A 27,560-nucleotide genomic window follows, 5' to 3' on the forward strand; every position below is an offset into this window, starting at 1 on the left:
TATAGTGTAGAAAATGCACAGTCATTCATCCTTGGGAGAGAATTTAGGCAGAAAATACCATCCAAGCTTCAACAGCTGTCATAACAGCCACAGTAAAATATGAAGAAGGCATTGGCACTCAGTTGGCATTCAATAAATATTTGTTGAAAGGATCAGAATGACTTCTGGTCAAGGTGGAGGCATAGGTAGACACCCTTTACCTGCTCACACAACCATATAAACAATTACAACCACATCTCAAAAACAAGTAACACCCAAAAATGTCAGAACATCGAGCTGTATGGAAGCCCAATAACCAAGGATTTGAAGAAGACACATGCATCCAGATGGTAGGAGTGGAGAAGTTGCGAAGCTGGGGCGAAGAAGATGTGGTGTGATGCAGAGAGGTGGCGGCAGCAGTGAAATGGACAGTCCCACATTCCCATGTAGTAGATAAAAATTTGGAGGGTTACCTTGGGAGTGAGTGATCCCAGTCCCAGGCCAGATGGCACAGCCCAGGGTTCCAGGGCCAGGAAGGGAAAGCCTCACAACTTCTGGCTGTAAAAACTACTGGGGGTTGGGGTGGCAAAAGAAACTGAAGGATTTTTCACTTCTTAAAGGGCCCACATAGGCTTAAAACATACACAAACCCCGCAGCAGCAGCTGGAAGGGCACCAATCACATATGGGAGGTGGGTAAGGTGACTAGAAGTCAGGCAAGTGTCTGGCAGGCCTCCAGAGGCCAGGCAGTGGCATTGTCCCCTCTCTAAACCCTCCCCCATAGAGAGCCACAAAGCAGTGAAGTGGATTGCCTGCCCCTGGCAATTATCTAAGACTGGACCCCATACAACTTACAGGTGCATTTTCTATAATATATCATGTTACTAAGACAGGGAGTAAAAGCAGCTTTACCTAGAATACAATAGAAACAAACACAGGGGAGCCGCCAAATTGAAGAGACAAAGAAATACGGCCCAAATGAAGGAACAGAACAAAACTCCAGAAAAAGAACTAAACAAAATGGAGATAACCAACCTATCAATGTAGGGTTTAAAACACTGCTGATCAGGATGCTCAGAGAACTCATTGAGAACAGCAACAATGTAAAGGAAGAAATGAAGTTTACACTAAGTGAAATAAAGAAAAATCTATAGGGACTGAAGGGGATGAAGCTGTTATTCGAATCAATGATTTGGAACAAAAGGAAGAAATAAACATTCAGCCAAAACAGAAAGAAGAAACAAGAATTGAAAAAAATGAGGAGAGGCTTAGGAACCTCTGGGACAACTTTAAATATACCAACATCTGAATCATAGGTTCCAGGCAAAGAGGAAAAGCAAGATATTGAAAAAATTATTTGAAAAAATAATGAAAGAAAACTTCCTTAATCTGGTGAAGGAAATAGATATACAAGCCCAGAAAGCTCAGAGAATTACAAACAATTTGGGCCCAAAGAGGACCATGTGAAGACACATCACAATTAAAATGCCAAACCTTAGAGATAAAGAGAGAATTTTAAAAGCAGCAAGAGAAAAAGCAGAGAGTTACCTACAAAGGAGTTCCCATATAACTGTCAGCTGATTTCTCAAAAGAGAACTTGCAGGCAAGAAGGGGCTGGAAAGAAGTATTCCAAGTCATGAAAGGCAAGAACCTACAACCTAGATTTCTCTATCCAGCAAAACTTTCATTTAGAATGGAAGGGCAGATAAAGCAATTCCCAAAGTAAAGCCAGACAAGTTCATCATCACTAATCCATTATTACATGAAATGTTAAAGGGACTTATTTAACAAAAAGAAGATGATTAAAACTATGAACGTTAAAATGACAACAACTAGCAATAGCTGAATCTAAAAAACAAGAAAAGAAAACTAAGAAAACAACTAGAACAGGAATAAAATCATAGGTATGGAGATCACATGGAGGGTTATCAGTGGGGATGGGGAGGGAGAAGAATGGGAGAAATAGTACAGGGAATGAAAAACATAATTGGTAGATACAAAATAGACAGGGAGTGTTAAAAATAGTAAAGTAAATGAAGAAGCCAAAGAACTTATATGCATGACTCAGGGATGTGAACTAAGGGTGGGAAATGCTGGTGGGAGTGTGGGTACAGGACAGAGGGGGGCATGGGGGAAAATTGGGACAACTGTAATAGCATAATGAATATACTAAAAAAGCATCTAGCACTTGTCTTGCACACAGTAGGTGCTCAATAATTGCCCTCTTTGGAATTAAATAAATCTGGGGTCATGTCACTTTCTCTTCCTGAGCCTCAGCTTACCCATCTGAAAAATGGGCTCACCATGGGCACTTGGCAGGTGCAGCATACAGCATCCAGCACCCAGCAAAGTGGACAATGTAGTGGGTAGGATGGCAAGTGTTGGGCCAAAGTGTTCTTACCTCGGTGGGGAGGCATTGGCTTTGCTCCCTGGCAGATCAACAGGCAAGCCTGCCCTTCAGATTGTGACCCCCTCCCCCACCTATGACATCACCACCGGGGTTGCCAATAGTAACCGTGAGGGGTCTGTGAGGTCACCCCATTCTATTCCACAGAGACTCTCATTGAGCGACAGCCGCTGGCTCCTCTCTGTCCCAGGGAAGCTCCTGAGACCCAGAGAAGCTCCTGAGACCCAGAGACTTGAGAGCCGTGGTCACAACAAAGCTCCTGAGAGGGACGCGGAACGTTGGGAACCAAGGACACTGCAAGTACTGACTGTGGGAGGCCAGAACCAGGGGCAAAAGTTTTGTGGGCATTAGGAGGGTCATTCAGCAGTTCCTGGAGACCTAGTTTGGGCACTGTCACTGTGGACAGCCACCATGATCCTCCGCTGGCTGCTGTTTCTGGTGATGGCTGTGCCTTCTGGCACAACAGGCATCAAAACCTGCATGTTCTGTGAGCTGACCGACTCCCAGAAGTGCCCCGGCATGCTCATGACCTGTGGCGATGACGAGGACTGCTTCACCGGCAAGGGGACAGCCCCCGGAGTCGGCTCCATCACCAACAAAGGCTGCACAAGATCCAGTTCTTGTGGCCGTGAGGAGCCTGTCACCTACCAGGGCGTCACCTACAGCCTCATCTCCACCTGCTGCTATGGACACCTGTGTAACAGGGCTCCGGACCCTGAAGGCAAGTGGATGGTGGGGACCCCTACCGGCCTGGCGCTGAGCGTGCTGCTGCTCCATTGGCTCTGACCAGCATGGAGGGCAGGGCCTAGGACTGGTCTCAAGTCTTCAGTACCCCTTTTGCCCCCTGCCTCCTCCCCCCTCCCCCTTCCCCCATTAAATGGCTAGAGGTCTTAGACAACTGCTTGTGGCTCTGGCTTCATTCATTGCAGGGCTTAGGGGTACCCTGTGGGTTTCACTGTGCCACTGTATTTCATTGGTCCTAAGACTGTATCTTTTCACATTTTGATCAGGACACTTCCTTTTATTGGTGTTACCTTAGAATTGATGAAATATGGTAAAAAAATAATAAAAATTAATAAATGTCAGCTGATATTTATGAAAAAGGAAGGATCAAATACCATATGATCTCACCCATAATGGAATCTAATCAACAAAACAAACAAATGAGCAAAACAGAGCCAGAGACTTGAAAATAAAGAACAAACTGACAGTGACTGGGGGTGGGGATGGGGACAGGAGAGAGAAGGGGAAGGGGCAAGCAAAGGAACACCAGGACTCATGGGCATGAATAATGGGGTGTTGGCTGTGGGAGTGGGGGGAATGGGGTGAGCAATGGGGAAAAAGGCAGAACTGTAACTGAGCAATAAATAAAATAAAATATTAATAAAATAAAATGATAAAATGAAACAATGAGTGAACTGTTGAAAGGTAAAGTGAGGCAATATTAAAAGGTTTAAGAGTTTGAGCAAAAATCAGTTTGAATTGGGTAGATCCAGTCTAGCACAAAGAAAAGGGCTCCAAGGAGCTGTCCAAAATAAAATAGTTCTGTAGGCAGAAGGAAGCAGGAAAAAAGATGTTATACCAGGCAGAAAAGCAGGTTGGTTTCTGCAAGGTCACTTTCCTTTAGGGAATGACAGGGGCCTATCAGGCAGATGACCTAACTAGTGCCCACAAGGTGACTCCTGACTGACTGGTGTAAGATTCCATTTCTGGGAGAGCTGAAACTGTAATTAAGTCTTAGTTTGGTGACATGGGGCTTAGCATAAGCAACTCCATTTTGGGTCTATTGTATTAACCATAAATGGATGAATGAATGATAAATGAATGCAAGCAAGTTGATCATGAAATCCTGAAAATTTCAGGAAACTGTGTTTAGATTGAAAAAGTAACTCTGGATAACAGAAAACCAAAGCTACAAATGCCTCCTCCTGTGGAGAGCATCACTCAGCTTTTATTGACACAGTGTATGTATATTTATGTTGAACTAAACACATGGACTTGACAGTGTTTTCTCCTCACCACTGTGTTTCTTCAGAAACCTGCTAAATGAGAACTAAATGCCCAAATGTATGCACTGTGGCATTTCTGATGCTGAATGAAGATGAACAACCTGTATGGCATAATATAATAGGCATTTCTTCCTCCCCAATAAAACTTTTCCAGAATGTAAAACTTGTATCCCATTTGCAGTGCTTGAGACAGAGTAATTTGCCCTGCATTAAACATGCTTTGCAGTTAATCCTCTCAAAAGTGTGTTCATAAGCCAACCAAAGAGCTCTGTGCATTAAGAGATTTGGTCATGACCATGTTTTAATGACCATCAGATCACCAGGCAGTGGAGTTCTTTTACTTGCAATTTTCCCCTGATAGGACCTGTTTTAAATATGCAGGCACTGGGAAATGACTGGGAAGCTAAGCCAAGGGGACCAAGTGTGAATTATAAGCACATCGGAGCCTTGGAAATGGGCAAGCCTGCTTTTTAAGTAGAAATGTCCCTTAGCAGAGGCCATCTGTCTCATATTCCATATTGAGTATTTCACCTGTTCTTTTAAGTAACAAAATGTGGCACAGCAGGAACTTAACCACTCGAAGGACATATCTTCAAGAACAAAGTAATGGCTCCATTTAAAAGGCACTCAAAATATTGGCTATGAGTCTGGGGAACAAGCAAGTCTGGCCTTCCCATACCCTTCCAACCTCACTTACCACTTCGCTCACCACTCATGCCCCCACCACTACAAAATATACAGTCTCACCTTGGTCTTCTGTGGCATTATTTTCTGATTTTCATTTAGTTTTGCTCAAAGCGTCAACATGACTTCCAGATTTGACTCTAATACCTTCATTTTCAGGCAATGTAATCGTGCAAGAAATAACCTGAACCTCTCCAGGACTCAGTTTCTTCATCTGTACAATGGGATAAGACTAGTACCTTACGCATGGGGCAGATGTGAGACATGGGATAATGCATGCAAACTGTTTAGCAGAGTGGTGTGTAATGCATACTCACTGGATGTTCACAAATAAGAATAACAGCTCTCTAATACTATTATAGCTATCCTACGCAGTTGTTGAACCATAAAGCTAGTAGGGGTTTTAAGAGCATTAAAAATCATAGCTCCCCATTAAAATCCATTGTTATCATTGCTTTGTTTGAGTTTCAGCACTGATTCTTCAGCTCCCACCCTAAGAGATTGTGAAGGAATTAATTTTGGTGGGGCCTGAGCAGTGGGGTTCCAAAGTGCTCCTTTAAACTCTTCTAGGGATCTAAAGTGCTGCCAGGGTTGAAAGCTACAACCCTCCTCATTTTACAGATGATGAGGCTGAGTCCCCAAAACCTGGATTGACCTCCTCCAGGTCACATGCCTGTTTGGTATGATCAAAGAAATACCAGAGCTAGACAGTAGTTAAAGCAGTAAAAATGGATTCTATTCAGCATTGCTGTGGTTACCGAGGGGTAAGAGACCTCAGTAAAGAGCAGGGCTCAATTCTGAATACAGCATGGCCAAGTGGAAATTTATGGACAAGGAGCAAGGAGAGGGGCAGTGAATAAAAAATGACAAAGAGGAAACAACAGGGGTAAGGAGGAGCCTTTCTAAATTCACCTAGCAGGGTTCTTTGCTAAAGACAGGCTATGGTGATCAGATTTCACCTGGGAATGGTGGAGGATGAGGAACCTGATTTAATATTGAGGGCGTTAGACAGGAAGCATGGGGGACTCTTGCTAAACTGACTTAGAAACCTTTCTCGCTAAAACTGGATTTTACAAACAAGTGCCCAGATGGGCTTAAGAGAAGGTTCAGGAGCCTGACTTAAGTTTGGTCAAGCAGACTCTTCATCAGCATATTTAAGCCTCAACCCCAATATTGGTATGTGTGTCCCCTGCTCATAACCCTAAAGTGTATACTCAATAAAGTTCTACCTGAGAAGACATTACTTATCTTCTAAAGAATGTATTTCTCACCCTGGCTGGTGTGGATCAGTGGATTGAGTGCCGGCCTCTGAACCAAAATGTAGTTGATTCAATTCCCAGTCAGGGCACATGCCTGGGTTGAGGGCCAGGTCCCCATTTAGGGGCATGCAAGAAGCAACTGATTGATATATCTTCTTGCACATCTATGTTTTCCTCCCTCTCTTTCTCTTTCCCTTCCCCTCTCTCTAAAAAATTTTTTAAAAATGTATTTCTCACCTACAATGAGGCTTTAGAAAAAGAAGAAAGATGCCTAGTCCTTAGCTCATAAGTAGCCCCCAAGAAGCATCAGTTTGGGGAACCTAAGAATTTAAGGGTCCAGGACCCAAAGATGATTGCTGGGTCCTGGCTAGTGAACCACAAGTTATTCAGATGTTGTCACCAGAGGCATGTGTGACTGAAGGCTTCCCCATCTGCTGTTCAACGTAATAGCAGTCATGAAATACACAAACCTACTAGAACCTATTCAATATCCAGGCTGTGGTTTTGCCTGCTTCTGTTTTTCTTTATTTTGGATCATGGATGTCTAAGTATAAAATCTAAAGCCTTAAACAATATAAATTCTGTTATGCAGTGGCCTTACTCCATTCCAGGGCTTTTCCTGCCTCCCGGCCTTTGATTACGCTGTGCCACCCTCCAGCAGTGCCCTCCCTTCTCCTCCTTTCTCTCTACATACAATTCTACCTGTTTACCAAGGTCTAATTTTGTCTTAATTAGCTGTATACCTTGAAATTTTTTACTTGCCTATGAACTATCACACCAAGTCAATATCACACAGTACAATATTTAATCCAATTTAGAAACTCAATTATGACTCCTCAAGGTAGGGAATTGTGGGAACATTTTTCTGTATATAATAAACACTAGAATGTAGCTGAACACACACCAGATTTTTTGATAAACAACTCTGGTTTGGTTTAATTTGGGTCTATTTCTTCTTAAAAGAGAAGCAATGAGTAGGTTAATGAAGGAAAAATAGTATGGATAAGCTAGGAATTAAAAACTTCATGGGCACATCAACATTGTAAGAATAGATTGAGGAGAAAGTAATAACAACAAGGAGAAAACAAGCATGTAAAGAATCAAAACTCCTACGCCAGGGAGCAAAAGTAGGCCTCCTGGAGGTAAGCATGGAAGAGAAGATGACTACTTAAAGCCCTCATTCTCAATTCACACAGAATATTTACAAGGAGGGTATAGAAAGTGCTTTCTTCCCTTTGAAATCGAGAGAGAATTCTGAGGTGCCTTCTGTAACAGCTTGAATTATTGTTCAGCAAATATTCCTTCTCTCCCCACCCACTATGAATACACTGTACTTCTTCAACCTTGATGTTGGGCTTCACCACGTGACTTGCTTTGAACAATGGCATGTTGGAAGACATAATACAAGCAAGGCCTTAAATGCACCTATATAATTGGGCTTGGATTTTTCATCCCCAAATTCATCCATGAAAAGGCCATGCTGCAAAAGTCATTGCTCCTTCAGCCTGGGACACATAAAGAGATACATGAAGCCAACCAACAACTTGGAGACAAGTCCAGCCAACATGCAGCTGGAAGAAGAGTCACCCAGCCTTAACCAGTCAAACCACAATGAACTTAACCTGTGAACAGGAGAACAGATGCTTTTTGTTATAAGCCACTGAGTCTGGGGTTGTACAGTATTATTGGGGCAGCAGCTGGTTAATATATCTTACATAGTCTGAAGGGGAATGTTGGGTTGAATGTGTTGAAAAGTAATAACCCAGATAAATTCATTGTCTGAGTCTCAAACACCTGGTTTTATAGCTTACATGATTCGTGGCCCTCTAAGTTACCAGCCAGCTAAAAACAAAAGTTCTAAAAAGGGAGAAAATATCCCCCTGCTCATGCAAACATTTTCTTCAGTAGTAACACTGAAATCTCTCTATAAAAGAAGCTTTGGTGAGGTAATAAGCTAGAGGGGGGTGGCAACTGCTGAGTTTAAATCTCTATTTGCATAACACTTCATTGAGAATTGGCCAATGGCAAGTCAGAGGGAGGTCTACAAAAGCCCTCACCAGACCCTTTGGTATCATATGTTTTTTCCTCAATATGAATCCATGGAGGGAAGGAAGGTAAGCATCTACAGGTTTAAACCAGACTCATCTGACCCTATTCTATTTGGGAGTTTAAAAGAAAGTAAAATTAATAGGGACAACAACAGGGAAAGAAAAAGAGAAGATAAAGATAAAAGGCTAAAGAATTCAGGACTTCAACATCCCTAACCAATAATATACCACAGTACCTTTAAATTTTAAATACATATATTTACATTTCCAAAAGGTAATACATTCATGTCACTGAACATTTATATGTGTGTATTTACATGCATCTATATGTATAAATATAGTGAAAACACTCCCTCCCACACTGTTCCACATTAGTCTAGCTCCCCATCCTCTAAAATCTACAAATAATTACCTTTATTAACTTCTCAAAAACATTTCCATAATTCCTCAAGCAAATAGAAATACGGTATTATAATTTCCTCATTTTAACATAAAAGATAGCATATTATAACCACTGCTGTATGGTTTTTTTTTTTAACTTCAGAATATATCCTGGAGATCTTTCCATTTTAGGACATACAGATATTCCTCATTTTTAAATAGCCCTCTAATATTCTATTCCTTGATTGTTATTGTGGCCTTTTAAACTTCCAATAAGACTGTGTTATTGCTTGAATGATTTCAGGTTTTATATTTCTTACAGATAAATGGGTTATTACTACATTTATTATAAATGGGATAATGATGATTCAAACTGAAAATGTGGTCATTACAGGATGAGTTTTATGGTGTCTGAAACAATCTCTCAGATGTCGGGAACCAGAATTTTTTTTTTAAAGCCTCAAGAATCCCAAAGACTTCTTGGCAGAAAATGTGAATTAAGAGTAAGAAACTCCTCTGGGGAGAACCAACATTATAAAATGGAAGAAGAGTGGACCATATTAATGAAATGCCCACATATGTGAGCTAAGGGATCCTGTCCTTAGGAGTTTATGTTTTCAATCTTTTCCTGGGGAGCAAACTAATTTGGGCCAAAGTCCTCTTTTTGCTTTCCATAGAATTTGGGGGATTTGACTATTGTTCCCACAGGTCTCTGGGGGCCATGTTTTCTCTGGTTTGTACCTTCTGCCAGGGTACCATCTGGGTTTGGATTTAGTATCTATTCAAAACTGTCACTTTTATAAAATCAAATTCCTTGGTTTTCACATACAAGGTGTTGAAATAACCATCTGAACCATCATCAGTTATGACAGACTTTTGCATGAATTCCACAATACCACCTGGTATGAGTTCAGCAATGGGCTTCACTGGGAAAAAGGGAAATTTACAAAGCTGGGGCCAGGAAATATGGAAACCACATGTACCCCATCCTCTATTTTCCAGTACAGAAACATACTAGCAGATTGACCAGTTGGACAATCTGCTGGTCATGCAGCATGAGTTTGTCTTCCACTGAAGCAGTCATTCTTAGCTGGAGACGAGCTGCCCATTGAGGTCACTTGGCAGTGTCTAAAGACAGATTTGTTTGCTATAACTGGGGTTGGGGGAAATACTATTGCCTTTTAGTGTATAGAAATCAGAGATGCTGCGAATCACCCTACAATGGATAGGTCAGCTCCCCATAAGAAAGAATTGTAAGGTGCATAGCATCAATAGTGTTGAGGTTGAGAAACCCAAGCTAGAGGGACTCTCCCAATATGGTGATCTCTCTCCAACTAGGTTCTGAATTTCAAGAGATCTACTCTGCTAACCTTGCATGCTACAGTAGATTGGGCATATTGCCATCTTCTGAATTGAGTTCCCCCCAAAAGCAGAGCCTAAGACAAGGCTCTCATGGCATGGCTTGCATACAGGTAGTTTATTTTGGAATGTAACCCCAAGGAACATAATTGGAGGCATGGGGAAGAGTGAAACAAGGAAAATAAAAAGCCAACCTAAGGTGACATTATTAAGCTGTCACAGCTGTGAGCAACTGGAGCTCAGTCCTTCTGGAGATCCCTTGAAGGACCATGTAGAAGGCACCTCAGAATTGTCTACCCAAGGGACTAATATTTGTCTACTGACTGCCATTCCCCAGAGGTCAAGCATTTTCCAATGGGGAAAATGCTCCCCCTTCAGGTTTACACATACCATCAGAACACAGAGGCTACAGGGTGGCCTTGGGTCAGTTCATTAGTTAAGTAGCTCAGGTAAGGTGCATATATCCATGTGCGTGAAGCTGGATACCACCACAGAAATACATGTGGGCCAAGAGGATAGGCTAGGCACAAGATATGCCCAGCACACTCATTTTAGCAATTTATTTTGTAGTTGCAGAAGGGGGCCTGTGTTAAACTCTTCCTAATGCCCACAATTTAGCTTTACAGAGAGAAACAAGCAATCAAACATCTAGCAATTTTTCTAGCTAAGAGAGAGGCACTAGCCTGGAGGGAGCTTGATTTTCTTTCCTCGTAATGTTCCATTTCCAGCTGTACTGGATTTTTTCTAAACATCTTCTGGGTGATGTGCTTAGGATGCATCCAGCTGCCCAGATAGCATCCTGGGGTGAAAAACTTTCTCTCCATCCTCTGTCCTTGGGGCTCAGGGCTTTCAGACACTTGAAGGAAGAGGATAGGCTACTTCAGCAAGCTGATGCCACCATTTAGCACCCCCAATTCTGCTTTCATAGTGAACCCACCACCCCAAGACTTCGAAATGTCAACCATCTCCATGTCTTAATATTGTCAGATGGACAATAAAGCTACTGGATCTCCTGGGCTGAGTTGCCTGGCCTGTCCTCCCAGAGACTGTGGTAATTCAAGATCACTGTTGGTCATGCAGTGGCCTTCCCTCACCACAAATAAGCCTGCTCACCAGCCCTCCATATATACTGTCTACAACCCCAAGAGGGGTGTCCCCTAATTCCAAGGTGGCACATTGGACCCTTCTCTGCTGGACAAGAGAAACTTTTTCACCTGACGTGTTAGGCATATCCACTGTGGTTATCACCTCATGTATTAAAAGACTTGAAAAATATTTCACAATGTCACACCATACAGTGTAGAAATGTACAAGGCTGGGGGCATAAGAGAAAAAAAGGGCACAAATGTTCCTCCTCCCATTAGGTACATGGAGAGGCCACATCCCATGTACATCCCAAGGCCCGGTCACTGGTTTGCATTCCAGGAAGTGACACTAGCTCTTTCACTGTCAGTCTTAGAGAAAACATGATAGAAACTGGCCTCTTCAGGGAGGACACAAACACACTCCTGGGCACCACACTGGCTGGATTTGGGTCCTAGTTGTTTTCAGGAGTTGCCTGAAAACACCAACTGGCAGGTATCTGTGGTGTGTGGGGCATATAGAAAGCTATATCCACTTTTGTCCAGATATGGGTGCCACCACTTGCATGGAAAGCTGAGTTTGGGTGAAGCCACTCCCCCTGGGAGAAATGACACTGAGTAGGCTGGATCAGGTACTGTATATAGTCATATAATATTCTGTCAGAAGTGTGTGTGTCTCTCTCTCCCCCTACCTCCATTTCTGAGAAAGATAATCATTTATTTCATATATCATACAACGTGTTTCCATACTTATATAAAACATATTATTAAAAAATAGATAAGTTGCTTTTTATTTGGCTGCCACTTAGTTATCTTCATTATTTTGAGCCCATTGTCTTTTTAACAAAGAGATGACATAAGCAAATATATGTTTTAGAACATAATTTATGATTAGCAAGTAAATATTGGGTACCCAGACATGTGTACTGAGAGAAAGAGGGGCTCCAGTCCCGCCAGCTCATTGACCAGGTCACCTAGAATAAGCCACCCGTGTCACTATTGTTTCATTACAATCCAACTTCTTGCATCCCAGCACCACTGCAAAATACTAAAGTCTTAGCAATGTCTCAGTGAACTATTTCAGCTAACAGTTCTAATTCTATTTCTAGGAATTGCCCTCACATTCCAGTGCATCATTCTCTTCTTATCACAACATTTCCCTTGCTCTGCACATATGCACCAGCTAAAAACCTAAGCTCCCTACACCAATTACAGAAAGGAATGTAACTCTCACCTAGACAAATTTCCAAAGCAACTAGCTATATGACCATCTAATTCCTTCAAAAATACAAAAAAGTCAAAATATATGAGAGATTCACCATCATGCATTAAAATTCCAAAGAAGTCAATGTACATGCCTGCTAAAATACAACCTAGAAGAATCAGAAGGGGCTAAGCTGACATTCCATACTGGGCTGGGAAACAATGGGGCTGCACCGACAAGCAAAGCATGGCCTCTGTTCTGATTCTCTCTGTAGCCACTACTGCATCCACTAATTTTCTGCCCGGATGACAGCATGCCTCCTAATGTTTGCCTTGCCTCTTTTATTTTTCTCAATCAGCTCGAGCAATCCCCCTGCAAAAGAAAAATAAAAACAAGTGCCTGGTAAGGAAAACACGAACAAAGCTTCACAGGTCTAAATAGACTCGTGCCATCAGCGGTTCTGACAACACCCAGAGAAAAGGAGCAGCCGAAATGACTGCGTTCCATTCAAATAAAAAAATTAAGAAGGGAAAAGATCGAATTACAATGATATTGATTGAGGAGGTTTCCTCAAATAAAGGAGTTAATAAAAAAATACTGCCATTGTGTTCACACACAGTTGATTTCCAGTGTGTTTATAGCACAGATGACAAAAACATGAGGAGCTGCAAGTAAACAAAACTGCAAATGTCATTTGGTCCTGAGGGGTGCAGCACCCGAACAGGCAGCGTGCAGAGAATCAGTAATCACGTCCTCTTTCAGCCTGTGGTTAACAAATCAGATAGCTGCACAAGGCTCTCTAGGTATAATGGCGTTCTAAAAATAACCACCTCGCCTCCTTATGTAACCCCCAGGCACTCTCATTCAGTTTCTAAATTTAGAGCCCTCAGCAAAGGCTGTTCTGGTGGGAATGTGGCTGGTGGTGCCAGTTAGCAGAATGACTCATAGAGCTCAGCTAATCAAAATTAAGTTTCTCTCTCTCTGTAATAATACATGAAAGCATACAAGTATGGCGACTGCTTTTAAGAGCCCCAAATGACATAAATTGAGCTCCATCATTGCAGTCAGGGAGGGAGGAGATGACTCAAATTCTCTTGTAATAGAGATCAAAATCATACTACGTTTATCTGGTAATCTGACAAGGAGGAATTCTGCAAGCATCAACTTGAAGCCACTGCTTGCAGACTGTTTATATGTGTGGGTCAGCAACTGGTGACAATTTCTGAAGCAAAAACAAGATTTACTGACTTTGAAGTTTTCCATTGAACAGACACATGCTTTCCTTCTCTGACCTTCCCGGTTGTTCATCTTCTGCATCTGTTCTAACAGCAAGTTTACAAACCAAACTGCACACACCAACAAACACATACTACAAGTGCATATCTCTGTCATAATATACCAGAATGGTTAAGCAATAAAACCATCAGCTTTGTTTCCAGTCTCTATTCACAAATTATCGTTTACCCTGGCAAAGCTTCCATTTATCTGGCATCTACACCACCAGGAAATTCCAACAGCCAGAACTGTTTACAGTAATGTTTCATAGTAACAAATACTCACAATGGTGGTTGAATTATAACAATACCCTGAAAAATCTTTTTGAATTGTGGTACAAAAGCAGCTTTCTGGTTTGAAAGAAATTGTTTGAATGTGCATGGGTAAGAGGAATTTCCCACACGCGTTAGGACAGAAATCTTGGGTTGGAGTCCAGCCTCCTAGCAATTCACCTCAGAATGATTCATTTAAACTTCCTGAGCCTCAAAAATCCTCACCTATAAAATGGGGCTAATAATAATTTCCTAGCAAAATGCTATAAGACTCAAATTGTTCACTTTTGATTTTTATGCTCTAGGCAGAATGAACTTTGTCAGCATAATCCTTTCAATAACTAGTCCACATAAATATAAATTTATTATACCTAACTTATGTATTTGTACAGTAACAAAATATACTCACAATGAAAGAAAACTTTTATCAAATTCATAACTTTTATTTACAAATCCATTTCCGAAGCTAATTATTTATTCACAGAGGAGCATCTTCCTTCCCTAAATAGAGCCTGTAGGGAAATGAGATGCTGGAACAAAAGGAAACATAATAGTAACAGCTAACACTTATACTGCCCTCAGGTTATAACAAGGGCCTGCTCTATATTGTTCAAGTATTTCACAAACATCAATGCATTTAATCCTCCTATTCACCCTCTGATTCGGTACTCTTATTGACTTCATTTTTTTAGGTGGGGAAACTGAGGTGCTGGGAGGTTAAACATGACATTCCTGAGGTATCTCAGCACCTGAGTGACTGCTAAGAATCCCAAACTCTGAATCCAGTTCTTGAGTTCAGGTCTTTATTTCAGCACTATGCTACACTGTCCAGACCTTCGATCTTTTCCCCCACAGTGAGAATGCAGTCTGCTGACCCTGAGTTTGATTTCACTTCCAGGAGCACCTGTATCACCACCATCTGTAAACTGTGCTCATTAGACAAGAACTATGAAGCCTTTTATCTTAAAGTCTGGTGCTCTAAATACTTAAGCAAAGTATTGACTTGACTTATGAAAACAAAAGAAAATTAAAAGATAAAAATACATAAGAACAAGTAGGGGTGACTGTAATGCACTTTTTGGGACAGGTTCTAGGGCCTTGTTTGCCTCTAAAAAGTCAAAGCCTTTTGGGGAGTTTTTTTGCCCAAAAGAAACCCCCAAAAGTGCTTGGACCCTTTAGATGAATTGGGTCCCAAAACCCACACAGAAAGTCCATTAGAATCATCTCCTATTTTCAGGTGGATCTCCCAGCTCAACAAAGAACACCTGCAATGTGTTAGCCCTCCCTGGCATACAATAATCTGTCAGCCATACCCTCTAAAATTCCAATCAGAAGCACAGAAGCCACCCATTCAGTGAGCCAGACTTGGAGGCTTAGTGAACATTAATACTAGAGAGAGAAGGAAAACTAGTGGAAAGCCAACCACTGAAGCACGAGAAAGAAATTCTGTGATGGTCCCTAAATTTAGAGCAAATGATTTATGAAGCAAGTAGGAACACACATACATAGAATATGGTCACAATTCTCTTGTCTGTTATTACCTATCTAATTTAACTACATAGAAAACAAAATTACAAGGGAAAAATAAAACTTCGAGCAATCAAAATACATGATGCCAAGTTCATATACAAAGCTCAAACACTCTCCTCATAAAAAAAGAACCTCAGCTCCGCACTGAGAATTTCTGTGTTCTAACTTTACGTGCTATTCCAACACACTGAGTTACCTGGTTGCCACATTTTTAAAGAATAGCCGCAACTTTGCAGGGGAGATTGGTAGAAACAGACAATCTGAATGGTGTAATAAGGACAGAAAAAGATACTTACAAAAGGAAATCCAAGGTAGTATTCAAATGGTACAGTAATGGCAGGCCACTTAAGGAATCAAAGCCCCTTGATTGCATCAGCAGGGCCTGAAGACTCAAAACCATCACTATTCAAGGTGATAATAAATCATTCAACACATTTAGACCACGTTCAGAATTCTCAAGTGAAGGAGTCAAGAGGTAAAAATACTTTATTATACATTTCCATCATATAATTAAAATAAAATGTTGACATGCATACAGTTTTTCCATAAATGGAAATTTTCTTTACATTGATTACATCATTTCCTCATACTGTTAGCACATTTATTGGTGATTATCTTTGCAATGCACTACACTAAGAAATTGAAGCAACGGCATACAAATTAGACAGAGAAAATACAGAAATAGGATTTAAGGCTTGCTCTCTAGGCAAAGTTAATGGAGAGGCTGAATGTGATGAAGAAGGTATAAATGATGAGACAGGAGAGGAAAGAGCATTTGCAGTCAGCAACACATTATCACGTTAGATACAAAACCCATGGACTGATGATAACATTATCAAAGCTCTGAAATCCTAATCAAAATCCTTATCATATATGAAGAGATGTTATCTCAGAAATTTAAATCCCTGGACCTGTTTGCTTATGATTTCTTGAGATTGCAGCACCAACATCTAGGTTTTCAAGGAATGCTTAAAATTCTCTGGAAGACAGCAATCTTCCAGGGAATGCAGCCCCACACTGTCTCAGTGCAAAGGAATCCCACGTGGGGAGCTTGCTGGCACCATGCACCTTTAAAGGCAGGTGAGGGAATGAAACCGCCAGAAGAGTTCTGGGGTGTGGAAGTGGGCTGAGCGAATCTTCTTACTTCACACTTTGAGCTGGCCATGAAGCACTAAGCAATAAGATGCTTGTTTTGTGCCACCAGGGCCAGGAAGCTCAACAAATCCTAATATGTATATACACATTACACATTTAGCTGAGTCCACAGTATAAATGCTCTTTATTTCCTCCTAGAGGCACAGCATATTGATTCAACTGCTATCCCTGGGCAGAGAGACGGAATTAAGATTTCATCTATTTGCCTTTGTACAGAAAATCCTTTCCATCCAATGGGGCATGGAGTAATGACCTACACAAGCAGGGACTGGTACGGTTATCTTTCTTTCTCAGATATTTGTATTTTTCCTATATATGTGTGTATATACAGCATAGTTTCCCCCATGACTATTGAAGTGAAAAAATTTGGAATACGATGATGGAAAATCCCCTCACAGAAATCCCTACTGTCAAACAGCATCTCTTACTGAGTCATTTACTACTCTAACTGCCTAGAAAATGGCCTCTTCCAGTGAACTAAATGGCACCTCAAGTTGCTTGAGAAATCTAATGCACCACCTTCTACCAGGCATCTGTTCTCTTTTCATATGTACCATTAGGCCTGTTATCCTTACTTCCATGCCCACACAGGCTGTTACCTAGGCAACAACATCATGGATCACAGAATGGTCAAGCCAAAATTTCCATCCATCTTTGTGAATCAAATGGGTGGCTAATATGGTCAAATGTACCAAAATTCACTTTCAAACTGTTATACAAGGAAATTTGTAAAAATACCTAAAATTTCAATGGTCAAAAGGAAGGTTAATGTCTGTATGGAGGTGTTTAGATGGTTTTCAAGGCATAAAGAGAAGATATCTACAGGCCAGTAGAGCCAACACTTACTACTACTTAGTCTCCCCAATTTAAGTAGCAATTAAGGAGGTGCTGGTGGTGGTTTGAGGGATTTTTGTGACTGTTTCTTACAGGAAAATGTATGATATTGTATCACCTTTTAATGTCCCAGGGGCAGATCCTGAGCCCAGAATTTGGGTACAGGTGATTTATTTGGGAGAAGATACTGGAGAGGCAGAAAACAAAAAGAAGCCAACAAAGCACTAATGAGGTGGTTATTGTTGTGGACAGTTGGGGCACAATCCCACTTGTGACCCTCTAGAAAGAATACGGAACATAACTCAGAATTGTCTGACCTGCAGCAGGGAAGCTTTATAACATGCTGAATATCATGCCTAGCACTCCCTAAGCACTCCCTAAATGGTAGGGCAGGGGAAGAAGAGAACTTGAGTGGGTTTGTAGACTGAAGGCATGGAGGGTGTGCAAAGTGAGATGTCTGATGATAAAGTTGGAAAACAGCATCCTAGAGGGAGAATCAGGAATCAAAAGCATTATATTCCCTGGGAAATTCTGCTTAAAACTTTCTAATAATGACTCCTGTTGCTGTATTAGAATTTGGGTTTTTTTTTTTAAAGATTTTGTTTATTTATTTTTAGAGGGGAAGGGAAGGAGAGAGGGAGAGAAATATCAATGTATGGTTGCCTCTCATGCATTCCCCTGCTGGGAACTGGCCTGCAACCCAGGCATGTGCCCTGACTGGGAAATAAACCAGCAACCCTTTGGTTTGCAGGCCAGCACTCAATCCACTGAGCTACACCAGCCAGGGCCAGAATTTGTTGTTTATGGGCCTAAATTCCCCACTGGACTCAACTCCTCCATCAATCTATACTTGTTGAGCTCAAAATATGTGGCAGGCATTGTTTTAAGCACTAAAGCAGTGAACTGAACAAAGTGCTGCCCTCATAGGTCTTATGCTGGAGTGGGGGAGGACAGGCATAAATAAAGACATAAATAAGTATGTAACAAGAAGAGTACTCATGAGGGCTGAAAAAAAAAGATGAGGATATGGGGAGGGGGAGGTCAAGATCATCAACAAAAGGCTTTGCTGACAAATTGACATTTGAGTAGAGATCTGAGCAGTGAACTGAGCAGTGCCTTGTAAACCAAAGGGTTGCCAGTTTAAGGAAAGGGTTACATGGATATCTTGAAAGGAGTATTCCAGGCAGAGGGGACAGCAAACTAAAAGCCTTGAAGCACCAGGACCACCACTGAAGAGTGTGAGGAAGGGCACGAAGGCCACTATGGTGGCTAGTGGGGCTGGAGTGAATGGGGAGGGGAGCTGTCTGAGCTAAGGTCCCAGTAATATGAGGAGACTGAGATCAGGTAAGGCAAGGGGTGTCAAACTGCAGTGCACAGTACAATCACATGAGATGCTTTGGAAAATCCTGAATTTCAGGCCGTGACACAGGCAGGATTAGTTAGAATCTGGGGGTGGGACCCAGGCAGCAGATCCCCAGGAGACCAATGTGTAGCAAAATATGAGAACCGCTGACCTAGGTCTTTGAGGGCCATTTTATGACATCTGGCTTTAAATCTGAGAAGGGAAGACACTGGAGGGTTTTCAGCAGAGAAGGGGCACAATTTCTATTGTAAAAGGCTTGCTGTGGCTGCTGTAAGTAGAATAAGCTAGAGGGGAGAAAGGAGTGACACAGCTAAAGCAGTTCGGAGGCAAACACTGTCTTATTGATTTTCTATATCCCTAGCACCTAGGACAATTGCAGACATAAAATTAATATCCCAAAGATATTCCCTGCCTGAAATCTCTTCTTCCTCCAGACATGTGCATGGTTTATCACCATAGTTCCTTCATAAGGATGCCAGAAAAAAATTCAGGACATCCAGTTAAATTTGAATTGCAGATAAACAATGAATAATTTTCAGTACTGCATGAGACATGCTTATACCCAAAATAATATTCATTGCTTATCTGATAGTCAAATTTAACTGGATGCCCTGTATTTTTATTTGCTAAATCTGGAAACTCTACCTTCAGTACTTACTCACAGAAAGCTTTCCCAGACTATCAAATATAAAAATGAAGCACTGTCCCCCAAGGATCTTCTAGCTTTTTTTATCCCACTTCATTTATTTTCAAAGCTCTGATCATTATCTGACGTGATATACACTGACTTGTTTCTCACTTGTCTTGCCCACTAGAGTATGCTACAAGAGAGCAGCAATTCTGTTATATTCATTGTGGTATCTGTAGAACTGAGAACAGTGTCAGGCATATAGTAGATGCTCAACAGATATTCACAGAAGGAAGGAAAGAAGGCAGGATAAAGGGAGAAAGGAAGGGAGGGAAGCAATGAATACATATACAAGAAAAGAATACGACACTACAGATAAGTTTTCTGAAGGAGGAAAGACAATTTAGAAAGCTCAATTCTGACTTTTCCTCAGGACATAGGAGTTGAAGTTATCTGCTAAAACCGTGGGAGTCACAGTTGAATAGCAAGTTCAATGAGAGAGAAAGTCTTTAGAAAGTCACAGTAGAAAAATGGGGAAGTAAGAGTGGAAAACACGAAGGACTGTGAAAATAACAAGGACTACCTGAGGTTGATAAGCATAATTTGTAGTAAAGCTCATCTAGGTATACTCACAGTGATCTCCAATGGGACTCAGAAGACTAAGATTAAGAGAAAATACACCCTGGCTGCTGTGGCTCAGTGAACTGAGCAGTGCCTTGTAAACCAAAGGGTTGCCAGTTTAATTCCCAGTCAGGGAACACCTGGGTTGAGGGCCAGGTCCTGAGTAGGGGGCATACAAGAGGCAACCACACATTGATGTTTCTCTCCCTCTCTTCCTCCCTTCCCTTCCCCTCCATCTAAAAACAAATAAATAAAACCTGTAAAAACAGAGAGAGAGAATACACATAAAGTAGTCTGGGCAAAGTGCTTAAGCCTTGAAAGCCAAATGGTCACAGAACCAATAAAGTTGATCCATAACATAAGATAACCTAAGATTCAAGCTGGGTTAGGATGGGTTAGGAGATGAGAGGATCTTAGGGGAAGTTACTGGACATGTACCTATGGAAGGGGCTGAAAACCATATCTTGGTGTAAGGGGGTGTTAGGTTAGGACATTGTAGCTAAAGAGAAAAATTTTAGAGTATGAATCACTGGAAGAGGTAGTAATACTACATGAATTGCTCAACCTTTTACAGTTAGTCTGTTGGAGTTTGAAACCCAGCCATGCCACTTTTTAGTTGTGCAACTTTGGGCAAGTTATTTAACATTGCTGCACCTTGGTTCCCTCATGTGAAATAGGGATAATAATTGTACTTGCCTTATAAACTGTGTTGTGGTGATTAACTGAATTAATGTATGTACTTAGAATAGTGTAAGTATTAGCTATTATAACAACAGGTATGGGTAGTTTCTATTTACTAGAAATAAAAGAAATTATAATACAAGAGGTCCACAGTGAGATAAATACATCAAACATGCCAGACCAGGTTCATCTTGAGAAAAACGCAAAAATTACTCCAAGTCAAACAAAAGAAAGAAAAAAGTAGAACTATAACAAACATATAGAAAATAAACTTGAAAATATCACAAAAATAGAGCTCATCAAGACTTAGTTCCTTGGACAACAAATGCTGCCAAGGATGTGGAGAAAAGGAAACCCTCATGCACTGCTGGTAGGAATGCAAACTGGTGCAGACACTCTGGGAAACAGTAGGGGGTTCCTCAGAAAATTAAAAATATATCTGCCATAATACTCAGCAATCCCACTTCCAGGTATATATACCCAAAGGAAAAGAAATCACTATCTTGAAGATATATTTCCCACTCCTATGTTCAGCACACCATCATTTACAATAGCCAAAACATGTCAACAACCTAACTGTCCATTAATAGATGAATGGATAAAAAGTGTGGTATATCCCCCCATTTCTGCAGGGGATATGCTCCAAGACCCCCAGTGGATGCCTGCAACCGTGGATAGTGCTCAGCCCTATGTCCACCATGTTTTTTTCCTGCACATACATGCATACCTATGGTAAAGTTTAATTTATAAATCAGAAACAGTAATAGATTGATAATAACTAATAATAAAATATAACAGTTATGATAATACCCTATAATAAAAGTTTTGTGAATGTGTTCTCTCTCTCAAAATTTCTTATTGCACTACACTCACCTTTTCATTTAAAGGAAGCACTATACAGCTCCTCTTTGACATATCCAAATAGCCAGCATCACTATTCTTGTGCTTTGGGGCCATTATTAAGTAAAACACAGTTACTGGAACACAAGTGCTGAGACACAGTGACAGTCCATCTGATAACTGAGACTAAGGCTACTAAGTCAGGGGTAAGTAATGAATGCATGCGAGTGTCTAAAGTTTGAAGACCCTGGATGAGTCCCAGGCGGATGGGGCAGGGGTGAACAAGATTCCATCACTCTACTCAGAATGGCATGACTTTTAAAACTTATAAATAGAGTTTTCTGGAATGTTCCATTTACTATTTCCAGACTTCATCTAGATAGACTCATAAAACTGAAACTGTACAAAGCCAAACTGCAGATGAGGAGGGACCATTGTATATACAAATCCAAAGAAGGAAATCTGCTTTGCAACATGGATGGAACTTGATGGCATTATGCTAGGTGAAATAAGTCAGACAGACAAAGACAAATACTGTATGATCTCACTTATATGTGCAAACTAGAAGAGCTGAAGTCATAAAAATGAAGAGTAGAATGGTGGTTGCCAGGGGTCAGGAGGTGAGGGAAATGGGGAGATGTAGATCATAGGGTACAATTTCCAGTATTAAGGTCAGTTAAGTTCTGGGGATCTGATATATAATATGGTGACTATGGTTATCAGTCTTATATACTTGAAAGTTGCTGAGAATAGATTGTAAATGTTCTCATGCCAAAATAGCAATTATGTAAGGTAATAGAGGTATTAACTTTTGTTGTAATAACTTCAAAACCATGTATTAAATCATCACATTGTATGCCTTACACTTCTACAATGTTATATGTCAATAATATCTCGATAAAGCTGGGGGAATAGAACTTAGTTCTTTGGAAACTAAATCTATTTTTAAAGGTTAAATCCAAAATTTTTAAAAATGATACAGACATAAATATAAGATATTTATATTTTTATAATTATAATCACACATGAGCTACTGGACAGCAGAGATTCTATCTTTTTCATCTTTGTATCTGTTGCTTATTACACTAGTGGGTCATCAAATTTTCGCTGGATAAATAAATAAGTGGAAAGAATGTTTACATCTTTTAACATTTATCTTCTATGGTCTTGCTTTTTTCCCATAATTTGGATAAGCTTCCAGGTGTAAAGGAATTCCTGGCAGCAAATCAATTTGGGGGTCAAGAAACAATAGAAAAACATAATTTTTAGAAGAGATAGCCATGGCTGGGTGGCTCAGTGGTTGAGTGCCGGCCTGGGAATCAAAGAGAGAAACCAGGGAGAAAGGAATGGAAGAGGAGAAGAAGGAAGGAAGGTCTGTTTGAAACAATCAGAGAGCTGCTAAAGCAAATAGCAATATGTAAGAACATAGACTCAAATATATCAGTAATTACATTATATAACAAATTATATTACAAATATATACATATTACAAATTAGTGGATTAAAAATCAAATTACAAGTATAAGAGAAACATCTTTTTAGTAAATGGATTGGAATAACATTAATAACACTACATAAAATTTAGATGTACATATTTATAATATGATATCTGTACACTCTATTGTGTGCTCCCCACCCAAAGTCTAGTCTCCTTCCATCACCTTGTATTTGAACTCCTTTACTCAATTTGTCCTCCCTCATCTCTTTCCCCTCTGGTAACCACCATTCTGTTGTCTATATCCATGGAAACTATACAAATGAAGAAGCAAGGTCCTTTACCCAGCACCACAAATTTACATGTCAAGTCCAAAAACAAGTGGACATTCTTTGCAGCACTGGCATGTTAAATTTTTGATTCATTTATTTAACAGGCATATATTGAGATAGTTTTCTATACAGGCCATAGTAAGGCACTGAAGTAGAGAGGAAGAGAAATAAAATGTTGGTACCCTACTATCAAGGACTTTCTAGCTTATAGCCACATTATCACAGGTGATGCTATTCAAAAAAAGCACTGACTCACAGTACCCTAATGTTCTCTACATGTTGGGTTTTTTTTAGTGAAGAAAAGGGAATACATTTTGATGTTAAATGCTCTCATCTTAATCTATTCTCTAGGGAAGTTGCTACAGATGGGTGGATGGGAGGCCATCATTACTGTGTGGTGTGTACAAAGATTGGTCACCTTAACCTAGAATGGTAAGAGAAGAGCCACAATCATTCATACCCCACAGCACAATGACTTCCATTTAAGCATTAACATTATGATCACACAGAACTTTAGGTCTGCACGTTCTTTAGCCCACATAGGAAGCACAAGAAAGTTGCTCCTATGTTTGAAAGTGTATTGATTTGGGGACTGTTGAAAGCAATATATTTCTTTTCAATTTCTTTAAAACAGGAACCTGCTGGGGCCTCCTGGGGAAAATAACCTATTCTCAATGCTGAGAGGACACTTGAATTAAAGTGTAAGTTACTCAATTTCCATGATAAATATCCCTCATAGCAAATATGGCCTTGAAAAGTTTCCATTTAGAGCCTGGCAGGGAACAAAGTTATTTCTTAGAAGCATGACTTCTGTAAGGCAGGTGCATTAAAGAAAGCGGTGAAAGCTGGTCTATTGAAAGAAAACACATCCTGCCCTGGCTGGTGTGGCTCAGTGGTTGAATGCCAGCCTGCGAATCAAAGGGTTGCTGGTTTGATTCCCAGTCAGGGAACATGCCTGGGTCATGGGCCAGGTACTTTGTAGGGAGCATGTGAGAGGCAACCACACATTAATGTTTATCTCCCTCTTTTTTCTCTCATCGCTCCTCTCAAAAAATAAATAAGTAAATAAAATATTTTTAAAAAAAACAAAACATGTCCTACATATCTCTGCCTATTATGAAAGGACTATAGGAATGTGGAAAATCAGTGTCCTCTTCTATCACCCTCCTAATCTATGTTCCTGTATAATGAATGGGTGGCCCAATGGTCTAATTCAAGGTAGCATTTCTTGTGTGGTTAGGTAGTTGTTGTGTGGGTTATTACAGATGCCTGGTTAAGAGTTAATTTAGGCATATTCTATAAATAGGAAACTATAGATGCCAGGCATGTGTAGTCACAGAGAGTTTTGGAGAGATTCTAGTTTAACTACTATTCCTTTTTCCCTAGGAAATGGCTAAAACCACTGATTAAAGCTAATTAAAGATAGCAAGCTTTTTATGGTTGTAATTCACTTTCTCTCTCAGCACATTCCTGGTGCATTATACACAAATACATTTCTGTACAGCCCAATGCAGGTACAAGCTGCTTCGTGTTGGACTTGCTCTGCCCACATTCAGAGGTGGTAGACATTGCATTTGAGATATATTCTTGGTTTCCACATGGTAACTTATCAAAGTTCAATGTTGAAAATTCACACCCTTCATCAAATGCATTTCTGCAGCTCCATCTCCACTGCTATTTGCTAGTACAAATGGAAGACATAAAGGTTATAAGTATTCTGCAGTATAAATGAGTTGTATAATACCTTCTGCCAAATCTCTGCAAGGCAAAGTGTCCTACAACATGTCTGCAGGGTTCTTCATCTCTCAATCTTCAGGCAAGAACAGGAAAAGTTACAGTTTTAAGGTTAGAGTATCCTCATTACTCAGACCATTCTCAGCTCCCTGGAGGCAGCAGCTGAAGTTAAGAGCTGTTAAGATATGGCCATTTAAATATTTTTGCCTCTTATACTTAATGTATTTAATTAACTGAAGAGGTGAACAGCCCTCTCTGGAAATGGGAGACCCAAAGTTTCTAATATGGACAAGATTCTGGAAGCCAGGGCTCAGCGCAAAAATGAAAAAGGGATTGTTCTCAACTAGGAAGCATAGAACTGAAGCAGACCATACATATTCGGTCGTTCAAGTAGATTGGAAAACACATAGGCAGCTCAGTGGAATCACTAAGCCCAAGCCAGATGAAGAGGGGAAAACCAATATAGTAAAAGGCAGCCACTGACCACAGTGCTCTGCAAGACTGGGTTTGGAAGATAGATGAGAGGCAGATCTGCCCAACTACCTGGAGTTCTTAAACATGTGGGACTTCTAAAAAAACATCTCTGGCCCTAAATATGAATAAAAAAAGTACCACTCACAAAACACTTGGCAAGTTGGCAAGTCTGATCTAAAAACAGGTTCTTGTATGAAGGACACATGGACGAAGCCAATGGGTCTGGGTTTAAGGGTGGGAGGCAGGAATGGTTGGGGTGGGGGTGTGGTGAGGTGAAAATGGAGACAACCATACTTGAACGACCATAAAATAATTTTAAAAAGTAAAAGTTGACCCTCTAACAAATTAAATATTAATAAAAGAGAAACACTGTAGAAAAGGTAGAAACTTGAAAACTTATTTTTCAGAGTACAAGATAAATGCATAAAAAATATAAACAAAAAAGTTACCTATAAAATTACAGATAATTTCAATCTTTTCTTATACTGTATAGTCAATAATGAGCATATATTGCTTTTGAAAACTAAAACATTTTAAAACTATTTCCCTAATAGAAAAATAAAAATATTTGACTTATATTCTTAAGTATATTCTAAACTGAAAAACCTAACATTATGCAGACATCTGTCCCTAAAACAGATGTTTACCCAACTGCCTCCTCACTGTTTAAAATTCAGCCAAGTGGTCTTGGTGACAGACATCTGGGCTTATGCAGAGCTGGGGAGGGTAAGAGCTTGTTCATATGTGAGTGGAATATAACAAAGAGAGATGAGGAAGTTGGACTAAATAGAGAAAAAAAGTTTTAGGGCATTGACTAGGAAAGCCATTTGAGATTGTTGGGAACCATGAAAGGATGAGGTTAAAAGGATGTTTTTCCTCCAAAGTAGTCTATGCTAACTTGAGCCTTCTTAGTCGTGAAGATAAAGAATATACATCATAGCTGACTGACAGTAACCAGAGGGGTGGAGAGAGGGGATAACAGGGGAAAAAAGGGGAAGGATCATCAAGGAACATGTATAAAGGACATATAGATAAAGCCAAAGCGGGGTATGATCAAGGGTGGGAGGTGGGGGTGGGTAGGATGGGGAGTATGATGGGGGGGAAATGGAGCCAACTATATTTGAACAATAATAAAAAAAAAAGAAAAAATGAGCCTGGCTGGTGTAGCTCAGTGGATTGAGTGCGGGCTATGAACCAAAGAGTCACCAGTTTAATTCCCAGTCAGGGCACATGCCTGGGTTGCCGGCCAGGTCCCCAGTGGGGGCCACATGAGAGGCAACCACACATTGATGTTTCTGTCTCTCTTTCTCCCTCTCTTCCCCTCTGTCTAAAAGTAAAAATAAATAAAATCTTTAAAACAAAAAAAAGAAAAAATGAGATAGAACTCAAGATAAATAATATTAAATATAGTTATTCAAGAAAAAAACTGGCCTATATTCAGCATCCATTATGTTTTCCTTTTATTATATAAACACCATATTCAATATTAATAAAGAATAATATTATATATTCCAAAAATAACATATACCATAACAACTATGACTCTATATGCTCCCTGAATATATATACATCCCTCACTCATAAAGAACAGAGCTTAATCCTTGAGGTAAGAGCAGACCCCCATAGCTCAGCTGTTGCACAAATGGCCCCTACCAACTCAAAAGATACCAAGACAGCAATTCAGAAGAGAAAATCTGGAATAAGGTTTTATGCTGATGAGCACAAGACTTTGCATACAGTCTTCCATAGTTTGATCACCAAGACTCTAGGAAACACCAGCTGCATATGTAATATCTACTTCCTCTAAATTTTCCACAATTTGTTCAAGGTTACTATGCAGTTTCTTGAAGGTTAATCATTCTTATAACTTGGATATTAATGAGGAAACTGGGAAATAAGTATGTCTATATGATGAAACCTGAAGAATATATTTAGTGTATTAAACCCTTTCAAAAGTAAATTCTATGTCTGAACA

The 27,560-nt window shown here is 40.3% G+C and overlaps 1 protein-coding gene across 1 annotated transcript; it reads left to right on the top strand.

The window, feature by feature from the left end:
* Positions 1 to 2,796: 2,796 nt before the first annotated feature.
* LOC119036252 (sperm acrosome membrane-associated protein 4-like) lies at positions 2,797 to 3,171 on the top strand. The gene has a single exon (XM_037127983.2). The coding sequence runs from the start codon at positions 2,797 to 2,799 to the stop codon at positions 3,169 to 3,171; it is 375 nt and encodes a 124-aa protein (XP_036983878.2).
* Positions 3,172 to 27,560: the final 24,389 nt, after the last annotated feature.

Source organism: Artibeus jamaicensis, unplaced genomic scaffold (genome assembly GCF_021234435.1).
Source record: "Artibeus jamaicensis isolate MK-2021 breed Jamaican fruit bat unplaced genomic scaffold, CSHL_Jam_final scaffold_1283, whole genome shotgun sequence".
Classification (NCBI taxonomy): Eukaryota; Metazoa; Chordata; class Mammalia; order Chiroptera; family Phyllostomidae; genus Artibeus; species Artibeus jamaicensis.